The 26,238-nt window shown below is 43.2% G+C and overlaps 1 protein-coding gene across 1 annotated transcript in view; it reads right to left on the reverse strand.

Moving 5' to 3' along the window:
• The window catches only part of SH3TC2 (SH3 domain and tetratricopeptide repeats 2), a 61,698-nt gene that overhangs the window by 23,348 nt on the left and 12,112 nt on the right, over positions 1 to 26,238 (reverse strand). The window contains exons 3-12 of the mRNA XM_025387745.1: positions 22,976 to 23,103; positions 19,619 to 19,724; positions 17,779 to 17,922; positions 16,496 to 16,697; positions 15,658 to 15,731; positions 13,317 to 13,512; positions 6,619 to 6,752; positions 3,737 to 3,778; positions 1,920 to 3,614; positions 1,632 to 1,812 (exon numbers count right to left, since the gene is read on the reverse strand). Coding sequence (XP_025243530.1) covers positions 1,632 to 1,812; positions 1,920 to 3,614; positions 3,737 to 3,778; positions 6,619 to 6,752; positions 13,317 to 13,512; positions 15,658 to 15,731; positions 16,496 to 16,697; positions 17,779 to 17,922; positions 19,619 to 19,724; positions 22,976 to 23,103 — 2,902 coding nt within the window. The remainder of the gene's footprint in view (positions 1 to 1,631; positions 1,813 to 1,919; positions 3,615 to 3,736; positions 3,779 to 6,618; positions 6,753 to 13,316; positions 13,513 to 15,657; positions 15,732 to 16,495; positions 16,698 to 17,778; positions 17,923 to 19,618; positions 19,725 to 22,975; positions 23,104 to 26,238) is intronic.

The raw sequence follows: 26,238 nt of genomic DNA on the forward strand, positions 1-26,238 counted from the left end.
GGTACCTGATTCAACTTATCTTTACAGACAGAAGGAGACCAAGAGGAAAAGTGACTTATTTAAGGATAAGTTATTAGGTCATGGCAGGATCAGGAGCCCAGTCCTACAATACTTCACCATGAGCATATGACTATGTCATCTCAATAGTTAATTCAAGCCTGCCTTCTGGATCTTCTCCAGAAGCATTCAGACTCCTAGGGTGTCCTAGAATGAAAGCAGGGTGGAGCTGGGGCCTCCTGACTCCTCACATGCTGCATGGATCCAAAGCTCCCTCCCTGGGACTGAAGGCAAAGACAGCAGGAGGTTTGGAGGATACCTGATTCTTGTAAGAGAGGGAAAGAATGAAGGAGAGTGAGAGGGAGACAGACTGGAGGAGAAAGAGAAGGGGGAGTGGAATTCATTATCTGATTATTCCCTATCTGATTGTCCAGGTGCACACAGTTACCAAGTTGCTTAGAAATGCAAAAAAAAAAAAAAAAAAAAAAATTTTCATTTAATTATCTTCTCCTCAACCACCTCTCTCTCTGCTTAACAGTAGCAAATTTACAAGCTATTCTGAATGCTGTATTTTAGAAGTCATTTATAATTATGAATGGAATCCTGCAAGGCAAATCTGTTGCAAAGTGAACTTGAAGATCTTGCAAACCATGCAGGATTTAATGGAATCAATTTAAGGCTTGTCACAAAGCAGAACTTCAGTCTGCCCACTGGCAAATGAGGATGAAGCAGCATTAGACCAGTGAAGAAACAATGAAGAGAAAATAAACAGAAGATGGCAAAATCTGCAAGTGATAATAATGTGAATACCAAAGGGTTAAAGGAGGCATTTGGGTTAAACTGTTAAGTTTTTATTTCTTTTTTAAAAAATGAGGATTTTTAAGGTAGTGCTAAAAAATCAATCACAAAACAAAGAATGCCCCATTGTGCTGTTACATAATTTTGTCAGCACAATTAAGCCAAAAAGTCAACACTCCTTTTATTCCATGTTTATTCTAAGACTTAATGCATAGTTGAAATTATAATCTAAATATTCTTAACTAAAAGGTGAAAACACACTTCATTTCATAATCTACAATTTCATTTTAAAGGTAAGTTCCCAATAAAAGTTTTTTTTACCTTGATATTTTACACCCCTGCTTTCAGTGGGGGTGTCCTTTCTTTAAAACCAATTGCCCTCGGTAATGAAGACCTCCTGAAGGTTCCTCTGTCCTTGGTATAACTGCCGCTTCTCTGAATTATGCACCCTCAGCCATGATCCCGTGATAGGGATAGGGTTATAGAAACACACAAGTAATAGTGGCATAGTTAACATTACTGAGACCTACCTATGTATCAGGCACAATTATGAGTGTAACTCATTTATTCTTCACAATAACACTGTAAGATAGATGCCATTATTATCCTCCTTTGGCTGATGAGGAAACTGAGACATGGGGAAATTAAACAGTTTGCCCAAGGCCACACCACTAATAAGTGATGGATGCACTGTGGTGGCTGCAGAGCCCTTGCTCTTTTGCACAATGCCCCTCCTATACCGTGTACATTTGGACTTGGCTTCCTGTGGAAAAGAACACTGCTTCTCCCTAAGGAAGGAAAGCTACTTCTAGGACAGTTCCTGAGCTCTGACTCACCTGGCGGTGTTGAGGTTCCGATAAAGCTGCCCTAGGGACTCCAGCAGCCTCCCTTCCATCTCCCGGTCCCTGAGTTGCTGAGCCAGGGCCAGCCAGTGCTCGTGGTAGGTGATACATGCCTCAGGATTTGGGGACACAGAGCTGTAGAAATGGCAGAGGGATTTGGTGGCCTGAAGCTGACCTGAACACAAAGCAGGAACATGAATGAGATGACTTGTGATAGGAAACAGACAAAACTTGCTTCAACAGTTTTCTCTATAGCTTCCCAGCAGCATGGGACATACTTACTCTTTAGGTGTCGATGCCTTAAGCCAAACAGCAATGCCGTTTCATAACAAAGAAGGCCGTGGGTCAGCTGGTGTCCAGACACCAGAACTTGGGCCAACCAGAGAAACACCTGTACTAATTCCATGTCTGTCTCCTTACTGGCCTGAAGTTCACAGTAGAGTCGTACAGTCTCCAGGAGATAGTTTCTGGCTGGATGCTGAGCCCAGGACTTAAGGCTCAGGTGGCCAAGATTGGCCATAGCCACTGCCTGGTTACGCACATCTCCCACCTCCTGGGCTCTGTTCAAGGCCCGAAGATAGCTCCTGGCTGCCCTGTTCACCCGGCCTTCACCTTGGAGTGCAAGTCCCAGGAGATTATAGACGACTCCCCTTTGAGTGAGACTCTCTGTCTCCTTCAGGGAGCCTAGCAGTGGCTCAAGCACATCCAAAGCCTTCTTGGCCTGGCTGGCTAAGAGATAGGCCCACGCCAGGCAGAGAGAAGACTCAAAGGATTCCTGCTCACCGAGCAGCTGCCCTAGCACCAAGGCCTGGCTCAGGTAGTGGATGGCACCGTCAGGAGACCTGTGCTGGAGGTACACTTTGGAAAGGATGAGACACAGGGCCCTCTGGGTGCTCCGGTCTGCTAGTTCCTCACAGGCAGCCAGGGCCTGTCTGAGCATTGGGCAGGCCAAGGCAGAAACTTCACCCCAGCCTGGGGAGGGAACGCCAAGGAGCTTGGTTGTGTTCTGGAGGACCAGGTGGACCTGCCAAATAGGAAGAGACATCCCTTGGGCACTCTGGATACCATGTTGCTGGACGGAGGCCACTGCAAGATGTGGAAGATATTTCTTGTCATACAGAAAACTCAGAACACTAGCCACAGCCTCAGAGGCAGGAGGGTGTCCAGAGAGGAGCTGCAGGCGCTCGGCGAAGGGCAGGACTTCCTCGTGCCGGCCTAGGCTCAGGAGCAAGCGGATGGCCAGAAAGCAGGCCCTGGCCTCCAGCGGGCTGCTGCCCACCACGATCCCCTGGCGCAGCACGTAGGCCACCACGTCAAGTTCATGCTTGGCACTAGACTCACGGTCAGGCAGGCAGGCCAGCAGGGCACCTGCCTTTTCCAACAGGGTGGAGCCTTTATGTCTCAGCCTCTGCTTCAGGTAGATGGCAGCCAAATTGATGTACAGAGCGGCCACCAAGCATAGGTCCTCAAATGCTCCATTGAGAATGTGGATGGCCTCCTCAAAGTACACCCTGGCCTGAGAGAGTTTGACCTTCCTGACGCTCAGCCGGCCCAGGAGGAAGCAGAGCCGGGCATGGGCCCAGGTCATGTGGCTCTTCTTGGCCCACTTTCTTGATGCCTCCAGGTAGGCCACAAACTCATCCTCCTCAGAGAAGCTATAAAAGGAAGAAGTGAGGAAAGAGAAGGAGAAGTCATAGAGACTCTTAAAGTGGTCGGCATAACCCTCATGATCCAGAAAAGCCAATATGGGGGTGAAGTTCTCAGCCTCCTCCTCCTGATCAGTGCTTAGGTCCATGAGCAGTTCCGGGTCATCAAGGTCATCGGGCTCCGGCAGGTGATAGCTGTCTGAGGTGGCCGAGAGGAGCTCCTCCTCCAGGCTGGAGTCCTCAGAGCTGCTGGACTGTCTGGAGCCCACGGCCTGATGCTCCTCCCAGGCTCTGCCAGGCCTGACCTCCTTGAAGCCTTCGGGCTGGGATGCTGTAAGGACAGGCAAAGTTGAGCAACCTTGGGCACCTCCACCTAAGGTGGCCGCTCTTGGCAAGAGGACAGAAGTGCTGTCCTCAAGGATGAATGTCAGGTTCAGCATGATCGCTACTCACCACTCAGATCATTTGGAGGATTCTGGATGGATTCAAACCCACCTAAGTAGAGATGAAGAACAGATCTGGTGTTAGGTCAGGATGGGCCACCAGGCCCATGCCTCCAGGTGTACCCCAGACCAGTGGCCCCTTAGGGGACTTGGCATTTAAGACCTTCAGTCATCATTAAGGAACAGGGCAGAATTATCCTTTCACCATCATCTTAAGAGCTACAGGGGCCTAATCATCTTGTTTAACCCATGCACTTTACAGTTGGGAACCAAGGTATACGTGAAACTCAGAGTCCTAGAAGAAAAGCTGGAAACACAGGCTGTATGTCAAGAGGTGTGGGTACTGTAAGGGGATGGGAGGTGGGGACAGTGGAGGCTGTGATCGAATCTGAAGATCAGAGAGATGCGGCTCCCAAATCTCTCAGCGAGTTCACGATGGAGCCAGGACACAACTCCCAGCACAGAGCATGTGGGAGCACATGGTGCTTCCTCCCACTTCCAAATGTATCACATCCTTGCTTCTTCCCTCCTCCATTCATTCATCATTCATCCACTTGTCAGACCTTGGTTCCATGTATCCATTCGGCTGGACACTGTGTTTGTAAAAGCGGCAGGGGCGAGGGGCCAGAAGTGAAGGGCGAATAAAAAGGAGCAAGGATGCGTCTGAGGATGAAGTAGAGGATGGGAGAATCTGGAGTGCAGTTTTAGACATTTGGGGTTTGAGGTACCTGCAGGAGCTCTAGGCAGATCATGATGTAGGTCTAGAGCCAAGGAGAAAAACTGAGACTTTGCAAACACAGGTTTGTGACCCATAGCAGGTCACACATTGCTGGCCAGAGTCCCGGGACTAAATGTGATCACACAGGTGAGGCATTTGGGGGAAAAGAAAAGCAGTAAGGGGAGTGAGGGAGGGGGAGTTTGTTACTAAGCCTGAGCAACTCACTGGCAGCCAGTAGCCAGTGAGGGAGACTGAAAAGGCACAGTCAGAGAGAAAAGGGGGTTACAGAGGCCAAGGTGATTTAAAACATAGCCACCCAATGCCACCAAGTGCAGCCGGACTAGGTAAGAACCAAGAAGACAGCTTGGGTTTGGCAGTGAAGAAGTGACCGCTGTTAGCTAAAGCAGCCTCAGCGGAACTGTGGAGTGAAGGCTAGCTTCACACTTCACAGGATGGCAGCTGCTCGAGGGAAGATTCTACCTCTTCTTAGCAGAGAAGTAACAACTGTCTGTGCCACCACCCTGAGTTCTCCAGTGAACTTTGAGGACCAGCAAGCCCCTCACCAAGTCAAACCTTTTCCTGCTGTTCTCCAGAGAGGGCTTCTCCAGAGACTGTCATTGCAGAAACTCCAGATCTGCAACCCCCAAAGGGTAGAAAGCCCCGCAGCTCAAGATGGAGAGCTGTAGAGCTTGGCTAAGGAGAGCTGTTCAAGCCCGCTGGCCTCTCTGATGTGCAGGGGCACATGACCCTCGTGGGCCACCTCTTCTCTCCTGGCCAGGACACCAGGAGCATGAGTGATGCGCAAGTTACAAAGTGGTGACCCCTCTCTAGGAGGAAGAATTACAGAGGGCCATCCTTCCCTAGGGTGTAAGCCTTGGGGAAGCTGCAATTTACCAAAAAGATATTCTCCTGCTGCTTGCCTTGGTGCTGGGGCAGCCTGCATAATCCTAAGGTGTAGACTGCACGCCGCAGAGCTGCATTCTTGATCTTTGAGTGAGAGGCAAGTGCTGTCTGGGGCCTCCTCTTGCATCCTCCCCACCACTGGACCAACAGCTGGCAGAAATCATGATCCAAGTCCGCCCCCTAGGCCTTCTCCCCAGGGAACACTGCTAGTACACCTCAATTTTCAGACATCAGGCTCCCATCTACTAGGCAGTGCTTACAACTCTAGCTTCCTGCTCAGCCTCATAAGGCAGTGTGAGCTGCTTGTGGCTTGTGGCAAGAAAGCTCTGCTAAGGCAGGGTGCTGATGCCTGAGGCAAGTGCTTTCACAAATGCTCTTTATACACGGACAAAGCTCTCAACTCCCCTCTCAACTCCCCGCTCTACTCCTGGGAGATGGCCCGAGGGCCTTTTCAGCAGAATCTCTGGCTGTATCCATAAAATATGGATCATCTAATCTGGCTACACAGGAGCGGACACAACGTCACCCTCGATAAAGAGATGGGAGAAACAAAAATTCTTCCTCAAGTCACCATCAATGAGAAAATGTACTCCCTGACACAGAGCAGCAGGCCTTTCTCAAAGTAAGGGAAATGCATATCATTCATTCAGTCAGTCTGTCCTTCAGACACTGCTGAAAACTAGTCAGTTTGTCAGAGGAATCTTTCACAATTGTTGAGATCTGATTCTGTGACATAGAAAACATCCAAGACTAACACATCCAACAATTCAGTGTCATTTTGTGTAGGGGGAAGTGTGGTAAAATGGATTGCTCTGACTAGCAGTTCTCATCCTAGCTCAGGCACTAATTCCTTGAGGGCTGTTTCCCGATCTGTAATGTGAGACAAGCAATCATCCCTTAAGGTCTTTTCACAGTGGTAACATTTGCAGCCCCACCCGTGTCACCGGGGGCCTACTTCAGTCCTAGAAGGTACCTCAGCCAGGACTCAGGAAGTTCTCCTTTCCCAAGATTAAGGAGGGAAGACCCAATACAGCCGACCACCCATGATACAGGTAAGTTGGTTTCATCATGTCTCATAGTTCCCCTGCAACCCCAGAATTACCTGAAATCTGAAGTGAAATGCTGCTAATCAAATACGATTCAGGTCATCAACAGAATAGTGGTCATGGCCACCCAAATTCATGAATAGGATTAGAATACTCCTGGTTAGGGACACTATCTTATTCTTGAGGACCGCAGGCTTTTGAAGGTGTCTGAGGACCAACACTCACTGAGCCGGTATACAGATGTGATGTCAGTGCGAGCAAGAGTGTGGAGGAAGCTGCAACACTCAGTCTGCTTATCACTTCCCAGGGCCAACAGGGAGCATCTCTCCTCATCACTGAAAAAGGCAAAGTTCCTGCTCCTGCATCGGGGCAAAAAACGTAAAGACAGATGAGTACAAGGCTTCAGACTCCATCTCCTCTTCTCTAGGATGTAGTGGAGGATGCAGAAAAGCCGTCGAGCCATCTGCCCGTAGATGAAACTGGATTCCTCATCTCACCGTTGCATACTGTATTTATACCCCCCAAAAAGAAGAGCTATTGCACATCATGCTGGGAGAACCGAGGGGTATGGTTGTCCGGTAGGTCAAAGTGGGGATGAAAACACCCCTCCTCTTAAAACCCCATCTCCCAAGAAATACAAAGCCCCTTCTCTCAACCTCTACCCATTCTTTGAGACCCCATGGTACCCATCTTTAATGGAAGAAAAAGGAACTGATTGCCCTAAATGGAAGTGTTGAAAAGGGACCATTTAAAAAGTATATTTGTCCTTAGGTTATTTCAATAAAAAGTGAGGGACAAGTGACACAATCTAGAGGAACAATGAAGAAAATCTGACCATAGTCAGAGGACTCTTTCACCATTGTTAAGGTCTGATTCCATGGCATAGAACAACAGTCTAGTCAACATTAAGAGGATTGGAATCGCTAAGGGAAAGAAGTGGATAAAAGGAAGATCAGGGGAGCTGAAAGAAATGATTATAAACAATAGAGATCTTGATACTCATGCTGTTGTATAAACTAACTGTTAAGCCTAATTTGCTTACTGGAGATTTGTTACAGAATTGAGTAATTTAAAAACTAATAGTGCCTTAGAAGCTATTGGATTGCCTCTATCTGAACAATTTTTTAGGCCACTTTTAGTTCTAAAAAGAGAATGTTTTCATGTCAGAACCCATTTTTAAAACAAAATTTAAAAAAAAAAAAAAAACCAGATACTGTTATTTTATTTAATCCACACATTTGCCATACAAGGCAGGTACTACTCTTATCTTTTTTACAGATGAATAAACTGAGGCACAGCAAAATGAAGTTGGTGGTTAGGGAGTGGTAGAGCAGGACATAAGAACTTCTCTAGTTAAAGCAGTGTTCAAGGAGGGGACGGGATGGGGGTACTGTAATCAGCCATCACCATTTGTCCCCATAACTCAGGTAAATGTAGTTTGAAAGCCCGTGATGAGAAAACTAATAATAGCACCACACTTACCGGGCCCCCATCTCCCTGGGCTGGTCACTAGATTCTCCCCAATACCATGGAAGCTTCTAATCTCAGAACAGCATGTAATTGAAATCTACAACTAAATTCAACTGGGATGAGTTGATCCCGAAGTTTTACAGATCTCTTCAATTTTACAAAGTATTCCTAAATTTACTATTTCATTTACTGTTGATAACAACTTTATGGTGCAGGTTTTTTAAATCCATGTTTGTAGATTAAGAAAAGGATTCAGAATGGTTCAGTGACATGCTAAGAATTGCATGGCTAGAAAGTGGTAAAGCTGAAACTAAAACTGAGGTCTTCTACCTCTGTGTGCATTGCCTCACAGCATCTGCTAAAGTCCTGAGTTCCAGGACAACTTAGAGAATTTAGAATTTAGAGAAAGGCCAAGAAGCTTAACAAATTGCATTTGAGATTTCCAAACATGAAAACTGGGTTAGAAGAACATGGCAAAGCTTCTGGCAATATGGCATGTTGAAGGGCTCTAAAAGGGCCACTTTCCCCCATATCTACAGAAAAATCCTGGACAAAATGTAACAAAGATGAATATTTTAGTACATTCTTTAAAGAAAGAAAGGGAAATCACTGGAAGCCAGTAACAAAAGCAAAAACCAAACCCAGACTGGCAGGTAAGAGCAGATGGCCCAGAGCCCCTGGTGGTTTCAGCTGGGACTTTGGCCTTCAGAACTGGGGTTGACCTTCTAATGCCCACCCCAAGGACAGGAGATGTGACTCAGACCTGCCTGAAGCAGGGAGCCAAATTAAACTCCCTGCAGTCTGAAAGGGTTCAACTGCTGTAAAGAGCAGATTGGAAAATTTCTTCCTACCTGCCGAGAACACAGTTTTCATCTATTTGAGTTCCTGGAAAACATCAAACACCTAGGCTTATGCCACTGGGACATGTGGGATCGATCTGAATTTCCACTACCTGGTGTTGCTACCACGTTCCAGGAATTAACAGTAAAAAATCAGTCCTGGATCATTACTCCCTAAGGTTGCAGGAGAAGCAAATGCAAAACCTAGTCAGCAAGGTTTTCCTCAGTCCAGGATCCATATAAAGCCCATCTTTTAAAATGTTGAAAATTAGTTCATGTAACAAAAAATACAAACCATGCAATAAAATGAACTATTCACAAAGAGAGCCAACAGTGCACAAATAACTATATTAACACTAAAAAAAAAACTAGAAATGACAATAATCTGAAGAAGAATTTATAAGAGTGATTAAAAAGGTGAAATAATAAGAAAAAATAGAAGCTACAATGAAAAGATGGAACACTGTGAGAAGAAACAGCTATATATGAAAAATAGCAAAATACAAATCCTGGAAAATGGAAAATAAAGGCACAGAAATAAAGAACTACGTGGGTGGGTTAAACAGCAAGTTTAGTCATAGCAGAGGTGAGAATTCGTGAAACTGAAGATTATGTCAAGAAAACCAATCGAATTTAGCCTGGTGTGACAAAAAGATTTAAAAAATATTAAAAAACTGATTAAGCAAGAATGAGGATAGAATAAGTCCAACGTACCTCTAATAGGAATTCCAGAAGAGAGACTAAAAAGAATGAGAGAGAGGCAATATTCAAAGGAAGAAAGACTGAAAATTTTCCAGAACTGAAGAAAAACATGAATCTTCATATTGAAGAAACCCACCAAGTCCTGAGCAAAATAAATAAAAATAATATCATTTTTAACATGATGTCCATTTCTTTATGCTTACAGGTCCTTTGAAGTTGTCTATTTCTCCTACGCCTCCTTTCTTGGTTTAATTACTACTGACAGTTCAATTTCATGGAATGAACGAATTAAATATAAAAGATAACATCATAAATTAATGAAATAAAAACAAAGAAAGTAGAAGAAAATAATCAAGGCAAATGTTGTCATTAATGAAGTATCATTATAAAAACAAAAACCAATAAAGATGGTCAACAAAAGAAAAAATGATTCTCTGAAAAGACTAACAAAATGGACAAGGCCCTGGCAACATGGATTTGCAATTTTATATTTAAAGTTATTTTTTCCTGCAAACTTTGAAGATGTTATGCTATACCTAGCTAAATTATCATTCAAGAATATATTTTAAGTATTATATATATTTAAGACAGGCCAAGACTCAGGACTGACAGTATTTATAACCCACAGATCTTCACTGAAATAGCTACTAAAATAGATACACTGTGAAGAAGAAGTGGACAACCTACTGTCAATATGTAATAAAATATATTACACGTAGACACAGCATGCAAAGAAATGGCTATGAGACCAATGGCAAAATTATTAGTAGCAAAAATAGATGCCACAAGAAACTGAATTATAAAGACACAGGCAATATGAAGAATAAAAGAGGGGATGTAACAAAAGAATGTTTTCTAACTGTAATACTCTCAAATACTAGCTTTTTTCCAGTGTTCTTTTTTCTGGTTTTGAGTACATTAATTTATCAATCTTACTTAGTTTTTAAATTTAGGCACGTAAGTATATACACATCCTTTAGGGAGTAATATACAAGCACAAAAAGAGAACCTACACGGAGAAGATGGCGACGTCAGCAAAGGCTCAATTTCTTCTCAGACCCTGACGCCCAACGAACATAGAGAAAGAGTGACACCCAGTGGCCAGTCGGAAGGCAGCGTGCAGAGACTTCAGCCGCTTACTTGCGTGAAGTTGGGTCAGTCCTCTGAGCTCAACACCCATGTTTCGGTTGCTGTGATTCAAGGAGCTCTGATATCTGGCGAGTGCTTTTGGGGATATGCAAGGAGCCGGTTCCCCTCTTCTCCTTGTGCCACCCCTCCCTGTTTTCTGGCTCATTTTCCCCTTCTGTACCAAATGTGCAACCTCTGGTGCGTTGGGTCCCACAACTGACCAGGCATGGGAGAATGTCGTAGTCCACCTCACACAGCACGGGGGACACTGTTTTTCAGTGTGAGAGGACCCCTTACAGCTAAGCCAGTGAAAATGTGATGACTGAATTAATTCAGTAGTGCTGACTTACTGTCATTTGAGGTAAATTAGCGTGAGGTGCAGAAGTCCAAATAGAAGTTATGAAAATGACACCTGTCCCCAATATCATATTAAAACTGCCTCTCCAGATCACCACCCACAACAATGGCAATGACACAAACAACAATAAGAACAAGTGCCTGTGGATCATACACACACACACACTGTGCCAGGCACCATTCTAAGGTATTTGTGTGTATTATTAGCTCATTTAAAGTCACAGCAATCCTGTTAGGCAAATGCTAACATTCTACACATTTTACAGATGAAAAAACTGAGGCATGGAGAGATAAATGTATGTGTCCAAAGACACAGAGCTGGTAAACCAGTGGAGGCACAAGCTGTAATCACATGGTCATGAAAGCCTTTTGGGCAGCCTGACTCCAGAACTCTGTAAGTCATTTAGCTACTGTGCTTCCGGAAGACCTCCCAATGGCCAGTCCCAAAGGCCTTTCCTCACTTGGCCCTGCTGTGTCTCTCTGATGACAGCACAGGTGTCAGCCCCGCCTCCCCCGCAGCTTGTTTCTTCCTCTCTGTGGCTCCTCTGTCTCCTCTCTGTGCTCTCTCTCCTTCCTCTGCTCTGTAAATGGAGGCATCCTCCAGGGTTCTTCCCCGATTCCTATTTTCCATTCTCTTTATTCTTTCTCCCTTTCACTGGGACTTCTCACCAGAATGTATTGGATTTAATGTCAGGATTTAAAATCACGAGGACATTTAACCAGAGTTCACTGGATATAATGTCAGGATTCTAAGGTTCCAGAGGGAAGGCCTTGGGTTCAGCCCCTTCACCTCTGGGGTCCTCAGTTCCCCCTGCGGTAACATGAAGGGGTGGCTCAGAGCAATGTTCTCACCTTGGCTGCCCACCAGCCACACCTGGGGCGCTTTTATCAATACCATTGCCCAGCCCCCATCCAGACCAGTTACATGACAGCCTCTGGAGGGAGAACACAGGTATCCATATGTGTACAGCTCCTGGAATCTTTGACTTCCTGTCCACTGGTCCTCAGCAGTGGCCTCTCCTCTCCATTCTCACCATTTTCTAAGTGCCACCCTGGGCTTCTCGCGTCTCCTGCCTCCAGATTCCCTCTGATGATGCACGCCTACCCCAAAGCCAGGTTTTATTTCCTAGAGAAAAGGTCCAGTCACACAATATGTCACTCTTGCTCAGAGACATGCAGTGGCTCCCCATTCTCCGCCAGGTTAAGGACAGGGCCCTAACACAGGCATTCCCAGGTTTCCAGAGCATGGACCCACCTTTGCCGCCCCAGTGCCCTTCTGGTAACTTCCTCCCAACTACATGAGTCGTTCTTCGAGCACTGACTCACTTTTCTGCCTATGACCTCTTTTCCCATCAACATCTGTTGAAATATTTTACACTGTGCAAATCTTAATTCACATGTCACCTTCTTCATGAAGTTCTCTTGATATCCTTTTCTTCCTTACAAGTCCCCATAGTTCTCCATCCCTCTCCAGGAGCTCAGTGAGTGGTCTTCCTTGTTTATGGTTATTTGGACTCCCACATTTCTACATGGAGAAAATAACCTTCTGTCTCCTCTTCTCCCCATGAAGGGCAGGGCTTATACGGAGCTTCTGCCCTTTGGTCTGCTCTCTTCATTGGCTATTTCCCACAAGAGAAAGAATTTCAGTCTCTGTTCAGATCCTTAGACATTTCTTGGACCACATTTTCCCAGTGTGGGGAGTTATGTTGTGTCAATGTTAGGAGCCAACTCTCCCTTTCCCTATGTACTTCCTGCTCCCAGACTTTCGACTGTTTCCTATCCCCACGTAGGAAGCCCACTCCAAAAAGATGGGGCGATACCCCATATCTCTGTCCTTCCATGACAGGGTGGGTGGAGCAGGCTGGCCACCTTCTCCTGATTGGCCAGGCAAATGGGTCTGCTCCTCGGAACCAGCCTTTCTGGGTTCAAGGCAGAAAAGAGTAAGAGAAGCACTCTGCCCTCCTAGCCAATGCTGAAGTCATACATTAGCATTCAGCTTGACAGCTGAATGAGTGAAGATCTATATGAGACCTACCTCCCAGCCCTACGTGGGATCAGCACACTGCCTGTCTATTATTCCCCGTGTGTGCCCTTCCTCTGAAGGGGCCCTGTGGTTAGACAGGGTGGGTAGCAGGATCCAAGTACCAAAACCGCACCCTCAGTGCTTAACAGCATGCCCTTTGTCTTGGAGTTTTGCTTCCCTCCTTGCACAGAGGAAGTCCTCAGTGACCACCTGTTAAAATAAATTGAACTGATGCATTCTCTCCTTTCTATCAGTCTCTATATCAACCTTGGTGTCAGAATGTGCTTTTCTGGCTCCATGTTACCAGGGCACCCTCGAAGCTCAACTGCAAATCTGCTCAAAGAGAGGAGGGAACCCTGGGAAAGGCAGCCCAGCTCCAGGATATGCTCACTGTCAATACTCACATTGGGGAATAAGAATCAGGATCTATGTTCCTGGTGGGGACAAAGCCCACTTGTCCTGAACTCGTCGACTTTCCAATGAACCACTGAAGCCCAGGTATGACAAAGCCAATGATTTCAATGCTTTCTCCCTGGTAGAAACTCAGTTCATCCTTTTCTTCTGGCTCATAACTCTTCATGGCCTTACAGCGTCCTCTGCCTGTGGAAAATAGCACACAGATCAGCTACAGAAGACGTGAACAGATGAGCCTCCCATCACCTTCCAATGCAATAGAAAATGAGGGATTCCCAGACTTTAGAATGTCAAGGACCAGTAACATTTCACTCCTCTCCCCACCCCAAAATTGGCAGGAATGACTCAGCACAATTGGCTTTTCGTTTTGCCAATCTAGGACATATTTTTAAAAGAACTACAATCCACTTTCACCGAAGAAAAGATGTCTTAACAAACATAAAAAAAGATATTCTCAGATAGTGGATATGCCTTAAAAACTAATAAACGTAGCTTATGGGAAACTGGAAAGCTCGCTGTATTGTCCTGGTTTGTCTGATTTTGCAACTGTCATGTAAACGCTTTGTCATGGTTGGCACAAATCCACAGACCAGTGTGTGAGAACCAGTCGACCAGAGAAGCTTTCCATGTCCTTCCAGCTCCCTTGGCCTCTATGACTCTCAGTCTCCCCAACTGTAAAACGGGGATAATAAGAATACCTGCTGCTTATAAATATTAAAAAGAATCAAAGAGATACAGTGCACAATGCCTGGTACCTGGTCAACCCTCAATGAACATTAGTCTCATTACCACTGGTGGAATAGAAAGCTGCTAATGACTTAGAAGGATCTAAAAGACTCCCTTTCTGACTATGGTAATTACTCAAACTGATAAATTGCCTAGCTAAGATCTAGCAATGACCTTTTGATAAATGTTTTTCTGTCCAGTTTACAAAGTACAATCTGCATTCACTTTCTCAGGTCTTCCCAAGAGCCTTAAAGGGCAAGGAAACGATCAGAATCCCCTTTTCCCAGATTACAGAGGGAGAGAGAGGGTAGGTGATTTGCCTAAGGATCGTATGTGTGGCAAAACTGAGTCAAGAACTTAAGTCTTCCGACTGCTAGTTAGCCTCTCTATGAATCCTGCCCTGGTGGAGATAATGGCTTTTATGTGTCTTAGTTTCGATATTTGCTTTAGCTTCTCTGCTAAAGCTACTAGCCTATTTTTTCTGACATTTTTGGTCAAGTTTCTAGTTTGTGTTTTCAAGATCAGAAATTCCCACTGTTCTATGGGTTGATGGGATCTACCACGTGTTAAATATCTACATTGTATAAGAAACTGTACAGAGTGGTTTATGGATGTCATTTTGTTTGGTTCTCATAACAACATTGAAGTCGGTTTTATTGTATCATTTTACTAATGAGGAAGTTGCAACATAGGGCAGGTGGATTGGCCAAGACCACCTTGGTTTTAAGTTGGGGAGCCAGAATTTGAACCCAGAACTGACTTCAAAGCCTTGCATTCTAACTACAAGTCTGAACTGCTTTAGGAAGCCAAAAATCTGGTTTGTCGTCGATAACTGATTAGATCTGATGTCTTGGTTCCATAATCCTTCTATTTCTTTTTTTATGTTATTTGGGTTTAGCACTTATAAAATTGTATTTTGTGGTAGGAGTGTGTGGCAGGGGGGTGAAGGGGAGTTCTATGGATGAAGATGAACAGAAGGTATTTCTAGATGTCTAAAAAGTGTTGGACTTCATTATCCAGTAGATACATATCTACACTACTTACAGATATGCGTGTGTATGCACACATACAGAGATTATTTAAATTGTGCGTGTGTGTGTGTGTGTATAATTCATTTATTCAACAAATTTTTACTGAGTACCCTTATGTGCCAGGCATTTCTACTCTTCCTAAATTCAAAGTTAATTTTACAAAACTCCAAGGGAAATTCGAGAATGTTTTGACCAGAGATTGAAACAGGCAGCCCACAGGCTGCATTTGGCTCATAAAACATTTAATTTGGCCCACAACAGGCTCTTTTTTCACTCATGTATCTTAAAATCCCTAATTGTTCCTGCTATTCCCTAACACCTTCCATCCAGGCCCCCTAGCATCTGTGTGTCCTGCCCACACCTGCAGGCATTTGTAGCTGCCCCCTGGATTGAGACCTCTCATTTCACAGGCAGGGAAAACCATGTGCACAGACAGAAACTGGCTTCCCTAAATCCAGTTCCTAGCAGAGACAAAACAGAAATTCACATCAACTGACTCTAAACCTGCAGATAAAATTGAGAGACAGGACAACATTATCTCCCTAACAATACTATGTTTTTGACTCAGCCGTACCAATCTGATAGGAGCCTGTCCAATCCCTCTTCCTGGAAAGGCCACAGCTTCCTGGATAATTCTTTAGGAACCACCTGCCAATGAAAATATGGGGTTTGCAAATACGGATTTCAAAAAATTGCAACAAGGAACAGAACAGTCCATCATTATAATGATGATGATGAGTATTGTTTTTTCTCTTATTTAAATGATAGCAAACGTTTATTGAGAACTTACTTTTTGCCAGGACATGTGAAAAGGTGAGAAGTTAGCAGACCTGGGATATTTTGTGACTCCGAAAGTAGTTTGTCAGTTAAATAACTAACAAACAATCCCTTCACATTTGAACTGTCGGATTTCTGCCAGAGCCACACACAGGTCCATGGTGTGAGGTAATGTTTACTGTCAATCTGTATATTTAAGTTTATCATATCCTCCAGCAGGAATTCTTAAACTTTAGTGTGAAAAACATCTCCTGGGAAGTTTATTTAAAATGCAGATTCCTAAACTCAACCCCAAGAGAGTCTAAGGAGGCCCAGACAAGTGGTCCCCAGTCCATACATAGAGAAACACTACATGGGCAGTCATGTGGTATATTTGCTCCTAAGTACAATGCCCATCTGAAATTTAGAGTTGTTACAATGTCCATCTGAAATTTAGAGTTGTCTCCAATTTCATCAGATTGTACAAACCTTGATTGTTAAAAAAGAAAAGAAAAAGACAGAAAGATAAAGAGCCACCCAGAATCTGTTCTCTCCTCCACACTGTGGATGCCCATATCTGAAAGCACGCCTACTCTGTTCTGTGCAGACCTCAGTCTGCTCTGGGACTTGCTCCCAGGAGGCAGATGGCTACTCACTGGTGGAAAGGGAGAGGCAGAGGCTCCAAGGCTGACACCAGTACCAGGCCCCGCTGACCTGTCACCAAGGACACGCCTTCCAGCTCGGACCCTGCTTCTGCCATCTTCACTGAGATTAACTCATTCTTGCAAAGCGTCAAGCACTCCCCTTCCTTCTCAGCTGGTGGAGTCACAGAGCACAGGGCTCTGCAGAAGAAGTGGCCTGTGGATAATGAGAAAAGCGATGGTTTTCCAAGGAGTAGCAGGAAGTGAAAAGGGATTATCACACGAAGTAATGTTTCTATCCAGAGCTGGAGTGCTTTTCTTCCTGGAAGTAAAGCAGACATTTCATGGGGGAGACAGTAAAAGAGGCCTTATGATCCCAGGAAAGCTGATACCAGGAAGAAAAAAGCCATTGAGAGGGAATTCAGTTAAAACAGACACCGACATTTCTAATAATCTATGAGAAAAAGGCTTAATTGGGACTTTATCTTGAAAAAGGGATGAAAACTTGTGAAAATATGTTTATATTGAACAGAATTTCATTTATTGTTGCAACCTCATGATTAAAATTAGAACCAAAAAGGAACTGATTAAATTAGTTTGGGTGAATATAATTACTCCAATAAGTTTTATAATAGCATGATATTAAATTTTTTCCTTCATGCAATATTTGTGTAATGCAATCCTAAGAAGAATCCTTTTTGCAAAAATATCATATGCAAATCTGGCTCTTTCCATGTGTCTGTGATGTCATCAGGCTTATCCACCTCATAGTTGTTAACTGGTAGATGATAACCTTGATGGGACTCTCACCTATAAACAGATCAAGAGGTGCTCCAAGAGGTTCCTCAACATCACCTTCCTCAATCTCATAAAAAACTTCAAGTTTTGCAACATTTGCAACTTTATTTTACAATCAAATTTTATCACATGTTTGGAAAAGTGTTTCTCGATTTTGGATAGACATTAGATTTATGTGGAAAACTTTCCAAAATATGCCAATGCCTGGGCCCCGACCTTTAGAGATTTAATGGGCCTAAGTGGAGCCCTGACATGGGTATCTTAGTAAAACTCTCCAAGCAGCTCTAATATCAATCAGTGAGACCGACCAGCACAGCTGTTCATGTAATGTCGGTGTTTAACTGAGAGGAATGTTCAAAGTACTATTATAACAAGTGGGTTCATTTATGAATATTCCATGTTTCAATGATTTTTCCCTCCCTTCATATCCTGCTTATTTCAGGGCCACTGGTAGCAAATATCTGAATAAGACCCCATCCCTACCCTTATGCTGCACTCACCTTCCTGTATCAGGAGTCCCAAGTATATTGTTTCCAGGTGTTTATCATCTACAGACACTTGAATCTCCGTATCCTCCACCAATATGCAGTTGAGCCAGTATTTGTGGTCAAAGAGGAGATGTTCCAGACACACGGATACATAGCCTAAGAAGTCAAGCCAACAGGATTTCTGAACAAAATGATTTCTGACATAACTGAGCACAGAAGAGAGTGAGAAAATTCCCTCCTGAGCTTGATTCCCAGACCACAAGCCCCAACCTGCCATTTAACCGGAATTAAAACAGCATAAGAGGGAAAGCTAGACATTTTCTAGAATGAGTTGAGTCTTCTCAACATCTATTGGGAAATACAAGTCATTTCTAAATGTTATTTACCATTTTGACATATTGTGGGTTTCCATAAATGCGTAATGAGATGACCAAAACCAACTGCCTTTTTCTAATATATCCATGGAGGTCTCCAAGTTTACAGTGTTGACTATGGGGGTTCCTAGTGCCCCCTTAAAGTTCTCCAGACTTGAGGTTCAAACTACTGTGCCCCTGATGATGCAGTGGCTGAAGAGGTGCTACATGGTTCCCCCTCAGTGAATTTCAGGAGTCCGGATTTGCTTCCACCTACCAGCTCTGACCCTGCCCCTCCTCCAGTGCCCAGAAGATCTCTCTGGTAAACGCAGACTAAAAACTATGTATATTATAAAACTCTAGTAATTATACATAGTATTTTAAACATGGCCATAAACATGACTACTCACGTTGCTTCTCTTGAGCCTTCTTCTTTTTCCTAAGATGCAAAAGCCTGTCTGTTTCCATCCTGACTATCCATTGTGCTGATCTAGGCCTTATGTATCTTCTATAATTGCACTTTTGAACTTTAATGTGCACACAAATCACATGGGGATCTTATTAAACTACAGATGCTTAGTGAAGGTCTGAGATAGGGTTAAGCTTCTCTTTTTTTTTTTTTTTTAACAGATCCCATGTGCTGCCAATGCAGCCGGTCTATGGAGCACAGTTTGAATAGTGAGGATGTCTGATCGTCAGGAAAGAGTTGTGTAGTGTGGACAGCAGATCTCCAGACCATAAGAGGAGAAGTTATACCCTATGTCTTCCAGTCATGAGTCGTCTTGACCCTCCACCCCTGCACAAAATCTGTCCTTGTGTATGTCGGCATGGAGCCCAGCATTTTCTGAGAGATATAAAACGTCCATCAAATTAGGTGGCCTCTTGTTTTGTTTGGCTTTGCTTTAACTTCCCTATTATAAGTTGTTCTCTCTGGAGAAGGCAGATGAACCATTTCCCACCACAATGGAACTGATGCTGCATCCCAATGTCCTTCTTTACCTTCTAGAAAACCCTGCAGCCTTAGGATGCTATAAGCAGATAATTTCCCTATTTCTTTCTTTAACTCTTTTCCAAATACATGCGATAACACATCTGGAAATTTGCTGTTTACTATGTTGAGCAGCTACTTTGATCTTACTCAAGATTAATTCCCTATAGTTTAAAACACACACACTAGCACCAGGTTCACATCTATTTCAGTACTTTGAACTTAGTAGATGACCAATAACTGTTTTCCAGTTGACAGGTTATCTAATAAAAAAAGGATCTCCCTGGACACAAAAAAAGCAAACTTCTTCATATGGCATTTTAGAATAATAGTTAATATTTGCTTTAGATTTAGTTTGAGGCATTTTGTGATATTTCAAAAGTTAATCATCTCTTTTTAAGGCTCTATTTCTCTTAATTACCAGAGCCACACCAATTCCTTAATGTCAAGCCCTACAAGTTGGCTAAACTGTGGAGGAGGTCATCCTCCACCTGCTGGCTTTGTATCATACCTAAATTAAGGTACGTGGAGAACTTCCAAATTTCCTCCATGGTCTTGAAGGTGATGAGAAACTGGGACCTCTGAGACTGGATACTGACCAACCTTGCTGAGAGGTCCTACGTAAAGAAAACAATAAGTCAGCCTGGGATGACAGAAGTGTCCCATTAGCAAGCTCGTATATAGACCAAATACTCTGTATGAACTGCTTGATTATGGCATTGATTTTTACATCACCAAAAAATGGAAACAACTTAAATATTCATCAATAAGAGATTGGCTAAAATAGAGTACAATTTATCCATAAAGTGAAATATTGTATTATACAGCCACAGAAAAGAAGAAAGAAGCTCTTTGTGTACTGATATAGGCTCCAGATATAATACTGCTATACAGCAGCAGCGAAAAGAAGCCAGGGAATAGAACTATGTGCAGAGAATGCTACTTTTTGTGTTTAAAAAAAAAAAAAGTGTATGTGGGAGGATAAAGGAGGATGATTCATAGAAGGCATCTTGAAAGCAAATTTGATTGTGAGTCTATGACTAATGATTATTTTTATTAATATAAAGCTGAAAACAGAAAAACCAAGACACACAAAAATAATCATCCCAGTCCTCACCCCTAAAGATCATCAATGTTAGCACCTTCATGTAAGAACTTTGAATCTTTTTTCCTACACGAGTTTCCATACAACTATTTCACATACATAGAATCACATTGCATAAATTATTTTGCAATCTTCTTTTGCTGCTAAGCAATATTTTGCAGAGCATCTTCCATGTCATCACATAGTTTACATCATTCTTAATGGTTACATAGGCCATTGTTGCATTAACATAATGCATTATTATCATTTCCTTATGGTTTTACGTTTGGATTGTTTCACATTCTTTAAAATCCTAAATGGTACTATGATAAGCATCTTTATAGCTAAATCTCTGCGCACATTCTTAATTGTTTTAACAAGTAATTCTAAGAAGTGCAATTGGAAATGCAAGGATATGCACATTTTCAATCCTAAAATGCAGTCACCCAACTGTCCCCCAGGAAGGCATTCCAACTTACATGCTCATAAGGAGAGCGAGAGGACTATAAGCCTCTTGGGTTTGTTTTTGTTTGTTTCTTTGTTTCTTTGCTTGTTTGTTTGTTTGTTTTTTAGAATCTTGCTCTGTCGCCAGGCTGGAGTGAAGTGCAATGGCGCAATCTCGGCTCACTGCAACCTCTGTCTCCCGGGTTCAAGCGATTCCCCTGCCTCAGCCTCTGGGACTACAGGCGCCCGCCACCACACCCGGCTAATTTTTTGTATTTTAGTAGAGACAGGGTTTCACCATGTTGGCCAGGATGGTCTCGATCTCCTAACCTCATGATCCACCCACCTTGGCCTCCCATAGTGTTGGGATTACAGGCGTGAGCCACCGCGCCCAGCATGGGTTTTTTTTTAATACCTAAAAAAAAAAGCAGGTCTGAATCACTGCCCAGACTTAGTTTTCCCTTACATCTGTTGTTTGTTCAAGCCTCTGGAGTTTACTATAACAAGTAATGGTCAGAACATCCCTCCACCAGGTCAGGGGCTGTCATCAGTACCAACTCCAGGAGCCCTATCATGAGGGAAACTTAGAGGCAGAAGAAGATAGAAGAATCCAGAAGAAAAGCCCCAGTTCAGTAAAATCAGAACTCTGGGGTTCCTTCTGCCATACCAAACCTCAGGAGGCCCCAGATCCATCATTAGGGGAGGGGTGCTAGGTAAAAATCAACTTATAGAGAATTTACTACATCCCTGGCACTTCACCCAGAGCTTTATGAGCAATATGTCATTTAACTCCAACAAAAGTCCTATGAAGAGAACGCAATGACAGTATTTAGTCCATTCCAAAATGTGCTTTGATCACATTTAACCACTTCTGAACTAAAAGATAAGGAAGTGTGTCATCAACCATAATTGGAAGCATTTGTTTTCTTTTTTGGAGGTACATAAAATAACAGTGCATTTTATAAACAGTGGCATCTTAGATCTAATGAAAAATGACATTATCCCTGTTGTATATTCAAGGGGGCCAAGGCACAGAGAGGTTAAGCAAATTGTCCAAGGTCACCTTCAGGGAGTACGTTGCAGAGAACCTTGATTAGATTTCAGATCTAGCTGACTCCAGACCTCAACTTTAGCCCAGAAGTTTGTCTGACTCAAGCTTCAGCCCAGCAGACCAGCTCTCTCAATCAACCCTGCTCCTGCCATACCAAATGAGACTCAAAATAAAGGAAAATCTACAGTACCAATAGCAGCCAATGTCTCCCAGCTCCTGAATTCCAGGTATTAAAAAAATAAAATGAAATTCAAAAAAACGTAGCTACTATTTATAGAACACATATCACCAAACACAATGCCAAGCTCTCTACTGATACCATCTCATGTTTTCCCCCTGAAAAACCAGACATTATCTTTTTCTGCTGCATGACATTTAGACCACCTTTCTGTTTCAGTTTGTACCAGATTCCTGCAGAAACTGTAAAAAGTAACTAGAACATATTAGTTTATTATGTAAAGTAATATTATCCTTTCCCTACCTCTAGTCGAAACAATTTTTTTCCATTTCTGACTTTAGTTCTCCTCCTTAGTACATCCTAAACTGTAAATAATTTGATCACACCCTTCTTTCTTGGTTTTAACAAATGAAGATATTATCTACCTACTATGAAAGATGAGAAATTGGTTTATTTACTTTATTTTTTTCTCCTCTCACCCAAGTATTTATAAGGTATTGTTTTTTAACTGGCAATCTTAGTACTTTAAAAATATATACTTAGTGGTTACCAGGAGCTGAGACATGGGGATAGTGGGAGTTATCGTTTAATAGATGTGAAATTTCAGTTTGAGATGATGAAAAAGTTTTGGAGGTACATAGATTGTGAATGTACTTAGTGCCATAGTGAATTGTACACTTAAAAAAATGATTAAAATGGAAAATTTTATGTTATGTATATTGTATCACAGTAAAAAAAAGAATTTGAAATTATCACATTAGAAAAAAAGTATGCTTAATGAGGTATGTATTATAACAATTACCATTCTATATAGGTTAAGTAACTTGTCAAAGATCACACAACTAACAGAAGATTTAAAACCAAATTTTCTCTGACTCAGCAACTCCAAGTTACCCCATTCAGAGCTCCTGCCCATTCCTCTCCACTCCTGTGCAGAGAATGTGCACGGAATCTTTCATTCATTCAGTCTACCTATTAGATGTTTTTTCCGAGGGCCTACTTTGTTCCAGATGCTGTCTTAGGTGCTAGGGATCCTATAGCAGACTGACACCGTCAGCACTCAGCATTCACCTGTTTCCTTCATGCATTCACCTGTTTCCTTCATGCTCACCTTAAACAGCATGCGCACCTCCTGGTCCTCATTCTCCAGCGCCCAGAGCCGCTTCCGAGCAGCTTCCTGCAAGGGTCCGTTTACACACCTCCTGGAGCGGCTCTTTACACAGAAGGAGAGTGTCAGGTCTTAAAGAGAACAGAGAGAGAAGGATCAGGCTGGAAATAGAATAAAATGGAAGAAAGAGTTAGATAAACCCACAGTGTTTCCCCTACATGTATACCTGAACCCTCAACTGGTGTCCTCATTAGTTACAGATGAGAGGGGTCTTAACACTCCTTGGAACACCCCTTTAAATGGTCCTCCCTAGAGGAAAAACACATACTGAACCCAGGAGGGCTCTGGAATCGCAAGAGTTGATGCACTCACATTGGTTATTTCTGCTTTGCACAGGGTTTATTCCTACACTGCCTGTCACTGATGTGATGGTGCTGACACAGGACCAGCTAGGACATACATCACTCCCTGTGAATAACTTGTGAAAGTTTAGAATCAATAGGACTTTACTCATATTTAAGGAAATGTACTTATATGTCAAATTATCTTATGTAATAGACATATACTTTGTGCATTACACATAAACACATACACATAAATATAAACACATTACACATAAACGCATTTTCTCTAACCTGTTTTTTCTGATACTGCAATTATTAATGTTTGTCAGGGTAATTAGTTAATGTATTAAAGTCTACCTTTAATTTCTCCAAAATGCACATTCATTTAACAGATACTCATTGAGAGCTTTCTGTGAGCCAGAAGCTGTTTTACAGGCTTCTCAGCAGAGAACAAAACAGGCAGTCCCTGTTCTGATGGAGCTTGTATTCTTCTTGGTAAGTGAGTAACTACGCAAGAAATTGCACAAACACAATAGTTTCAGATGGAGAAGAGTGCTATGAAAAAAAATTAATGGGGTCAAGAGACAGAGAGATGGAGTGCTTGAAGTCCTTTGCATAGTGTTGTAGAGAAAAGTCACACTGAGGAGGTTCATTGTATAATTGCACTTTGCAATGTGTCTTCTTTAGACAGTAAGCAGCAATCCTGTTAAGAATTATTCAACACAATAAACCAATAAACCGAGAAGGCATTGGAATAGATCATCACAGAGGTCTCACTTCCAGCCTCAACTTGCCAGGACCATTTCAAATTCCTGAGTACATTAGAGATGACCCCTATCATGCTGGCCTGAGTCCACAAAGCAGCTGTGGACTTCTACCTTTAAAAGGCTTATCTTTAATCTAGAAGTCGTGAAAATGCTGTGGCTGCAAATGAGCTCTTCTACGACATTCCCAAATGACCTGACTTTGATGTAAACTTCACGTGGGTGTTTGTTCCACTCAGTTCCTCCTAGGCTTGTCCTCTAATCTCATGCAATCCCCTTTTCTTCAGCAGCCCCCATCCATCCAGGCCTCCATCTGGTAGCCTCATGGCATGCTGAGCTCTAGGAGGAAGTACGGCACAAAGATGAAGCCCAGGGAGGGGTCATGCAGGCTCCAGCTCAAGACTGGGCTCTGTCCCTCAGTAACTGTGCCACCTTAAACAATTAATCGCCTCTCTGTGCATGGCTTTTCCCTTTAGCAAAATGGCTTTTATGGTACCCATCCCACAGGGGTTTTAAGATGTTTACTAGACTGGGTGCAGTGACTCATGCCTGTAGTCCCAGCAGTTTGGGAGGTCAAGAGAGGAGGAGAGATTAAGCTCAGGAATTCAAGACCAGCCTGGGCAACATGCCAAAACCCTGTCTTCTGACAAAAAAAGAAAGAAAAAATTAGCCAGACGTGGTGGCCTGGGCATGGTGGTGCATGCCTGTAGCCCAGTTACTCAGAGGCTGAGATAGGAGGATGGCTCGAGCACAGGAGGCTGAGGTCACAGTGAGTCAACATCACACCACTGCACTCCAGCCTGGGCAATGGAACAAGACCCTGTCTCAAGGGAAAAAAAAAAAAAAAATTCTTCCTAAATAACATCGTGCATATAAATCTTTTTACTCAGTGCCTGGTACATGTTAAATATTCAATAAACACATTAAGCATTAGCTGTTGCCCCTCCTCACCTCCCCATCACCAGCAAGTACTGCTCATGGCTGGCTGTCCTTAGATGATCATGACTATTAACCTTGGCAATAACTGATTCTATGATTCCTTTCTATGAAACCCATCTCATCCATCCTTCCAACATCTGATCCACAATACCCATTCAAATCTCTTAGAGTAGCCCCTGCTGACTGACAGTCAGGGCCTTAGGTGTGAATCTCCTTGCCATGCACATGAATCCATGAATATGGAACTCAAAAGACCTGGACTTAAATAAGCAGACTGCTCTTGAGATCTCAACCGTGAGAACTGATACTTAGGGCAGAACTTCTGGGCCCACAGTGGGATCCTACAGTGCCCTCTGCATCACTAGAGCAGGGAGGAAGTCAAGCTCAATATTGTTTTCATGAAGTGGATTGTGCCACAGATTAATCCTTCTCAAAGTCAGTTCTGTAATTGTGATAATATGTCTGACTGATTCTGTCTGCAACTGCACTGCATTAAGGAGAGGTTGGCAGCTACAGCCATCTCCCCTTCTTACTCCGTGACCTTCCTGGAAACAGCATCGGGGTGGAAAATGCTGAAAGATTGACAAGTTCAGCCTGAGGTCAGTTCAGTTTCACCTACAGATACCCTTTGTTCACTGGCCTTCATGCATTGATAAGGCAAAATGCTGACTCTACAGAGCTCATGAAACAACAGATGGTAATTCAGGTTTTTTCGGGGGTGGTCCAAGCTGACAGACAGATAAGCAGATTAACACAGTATCAAGAAACACAGGGCAAAGTTTTTCTCATTGTCAACCAAGAAGTTTGACAGAATTTGAAATCGGGCCTACGGCTATACCACCCTGAACACGCCCGATCTTGTCTGAATTTGGGAAAAGAAAGAACCTGGTGTGACATGTATATAATATCTATTTACATGGTCTAGATCCTTTAAATATTTATAATCTTTTTCACAAGTCTATATTTTGTGTTACAGGGAGAGCTACATTTTTGGAGGGTGAAGGAGAGTCGTGGTTTTGAACAAGGCCCTTCCTCATCATGTGTTAACTGTGTCGTGGTGAAGTTATTTCCCTCTCTGACACTCTGTTTCCCATCAGCTAAATGGAGATTTGGGCACTTCCACCTAGCAATGGGCAAGCAAAAATGAGAAAAACATGTGAGGATCATTTGGCATGCGAATTGCCCTTTAAAATGGTCCCATCTACTGTACAACAGAAAT

This window comes from Theropithecus gelada, chromosome 6, assembly GCF_003255815.1.
Source record: "Theropithecus gelada isolate Dixy chromosome 6, Tgel_1.0, whole genome shotgun sequence".
In the NCBI taxonomy this organism is placed as follows: Eukaryota; Metazoa; Chordata; class Mammalia; order Primates; family Cercopithecidae; genus Theropithecus; species Theropithecus gelada.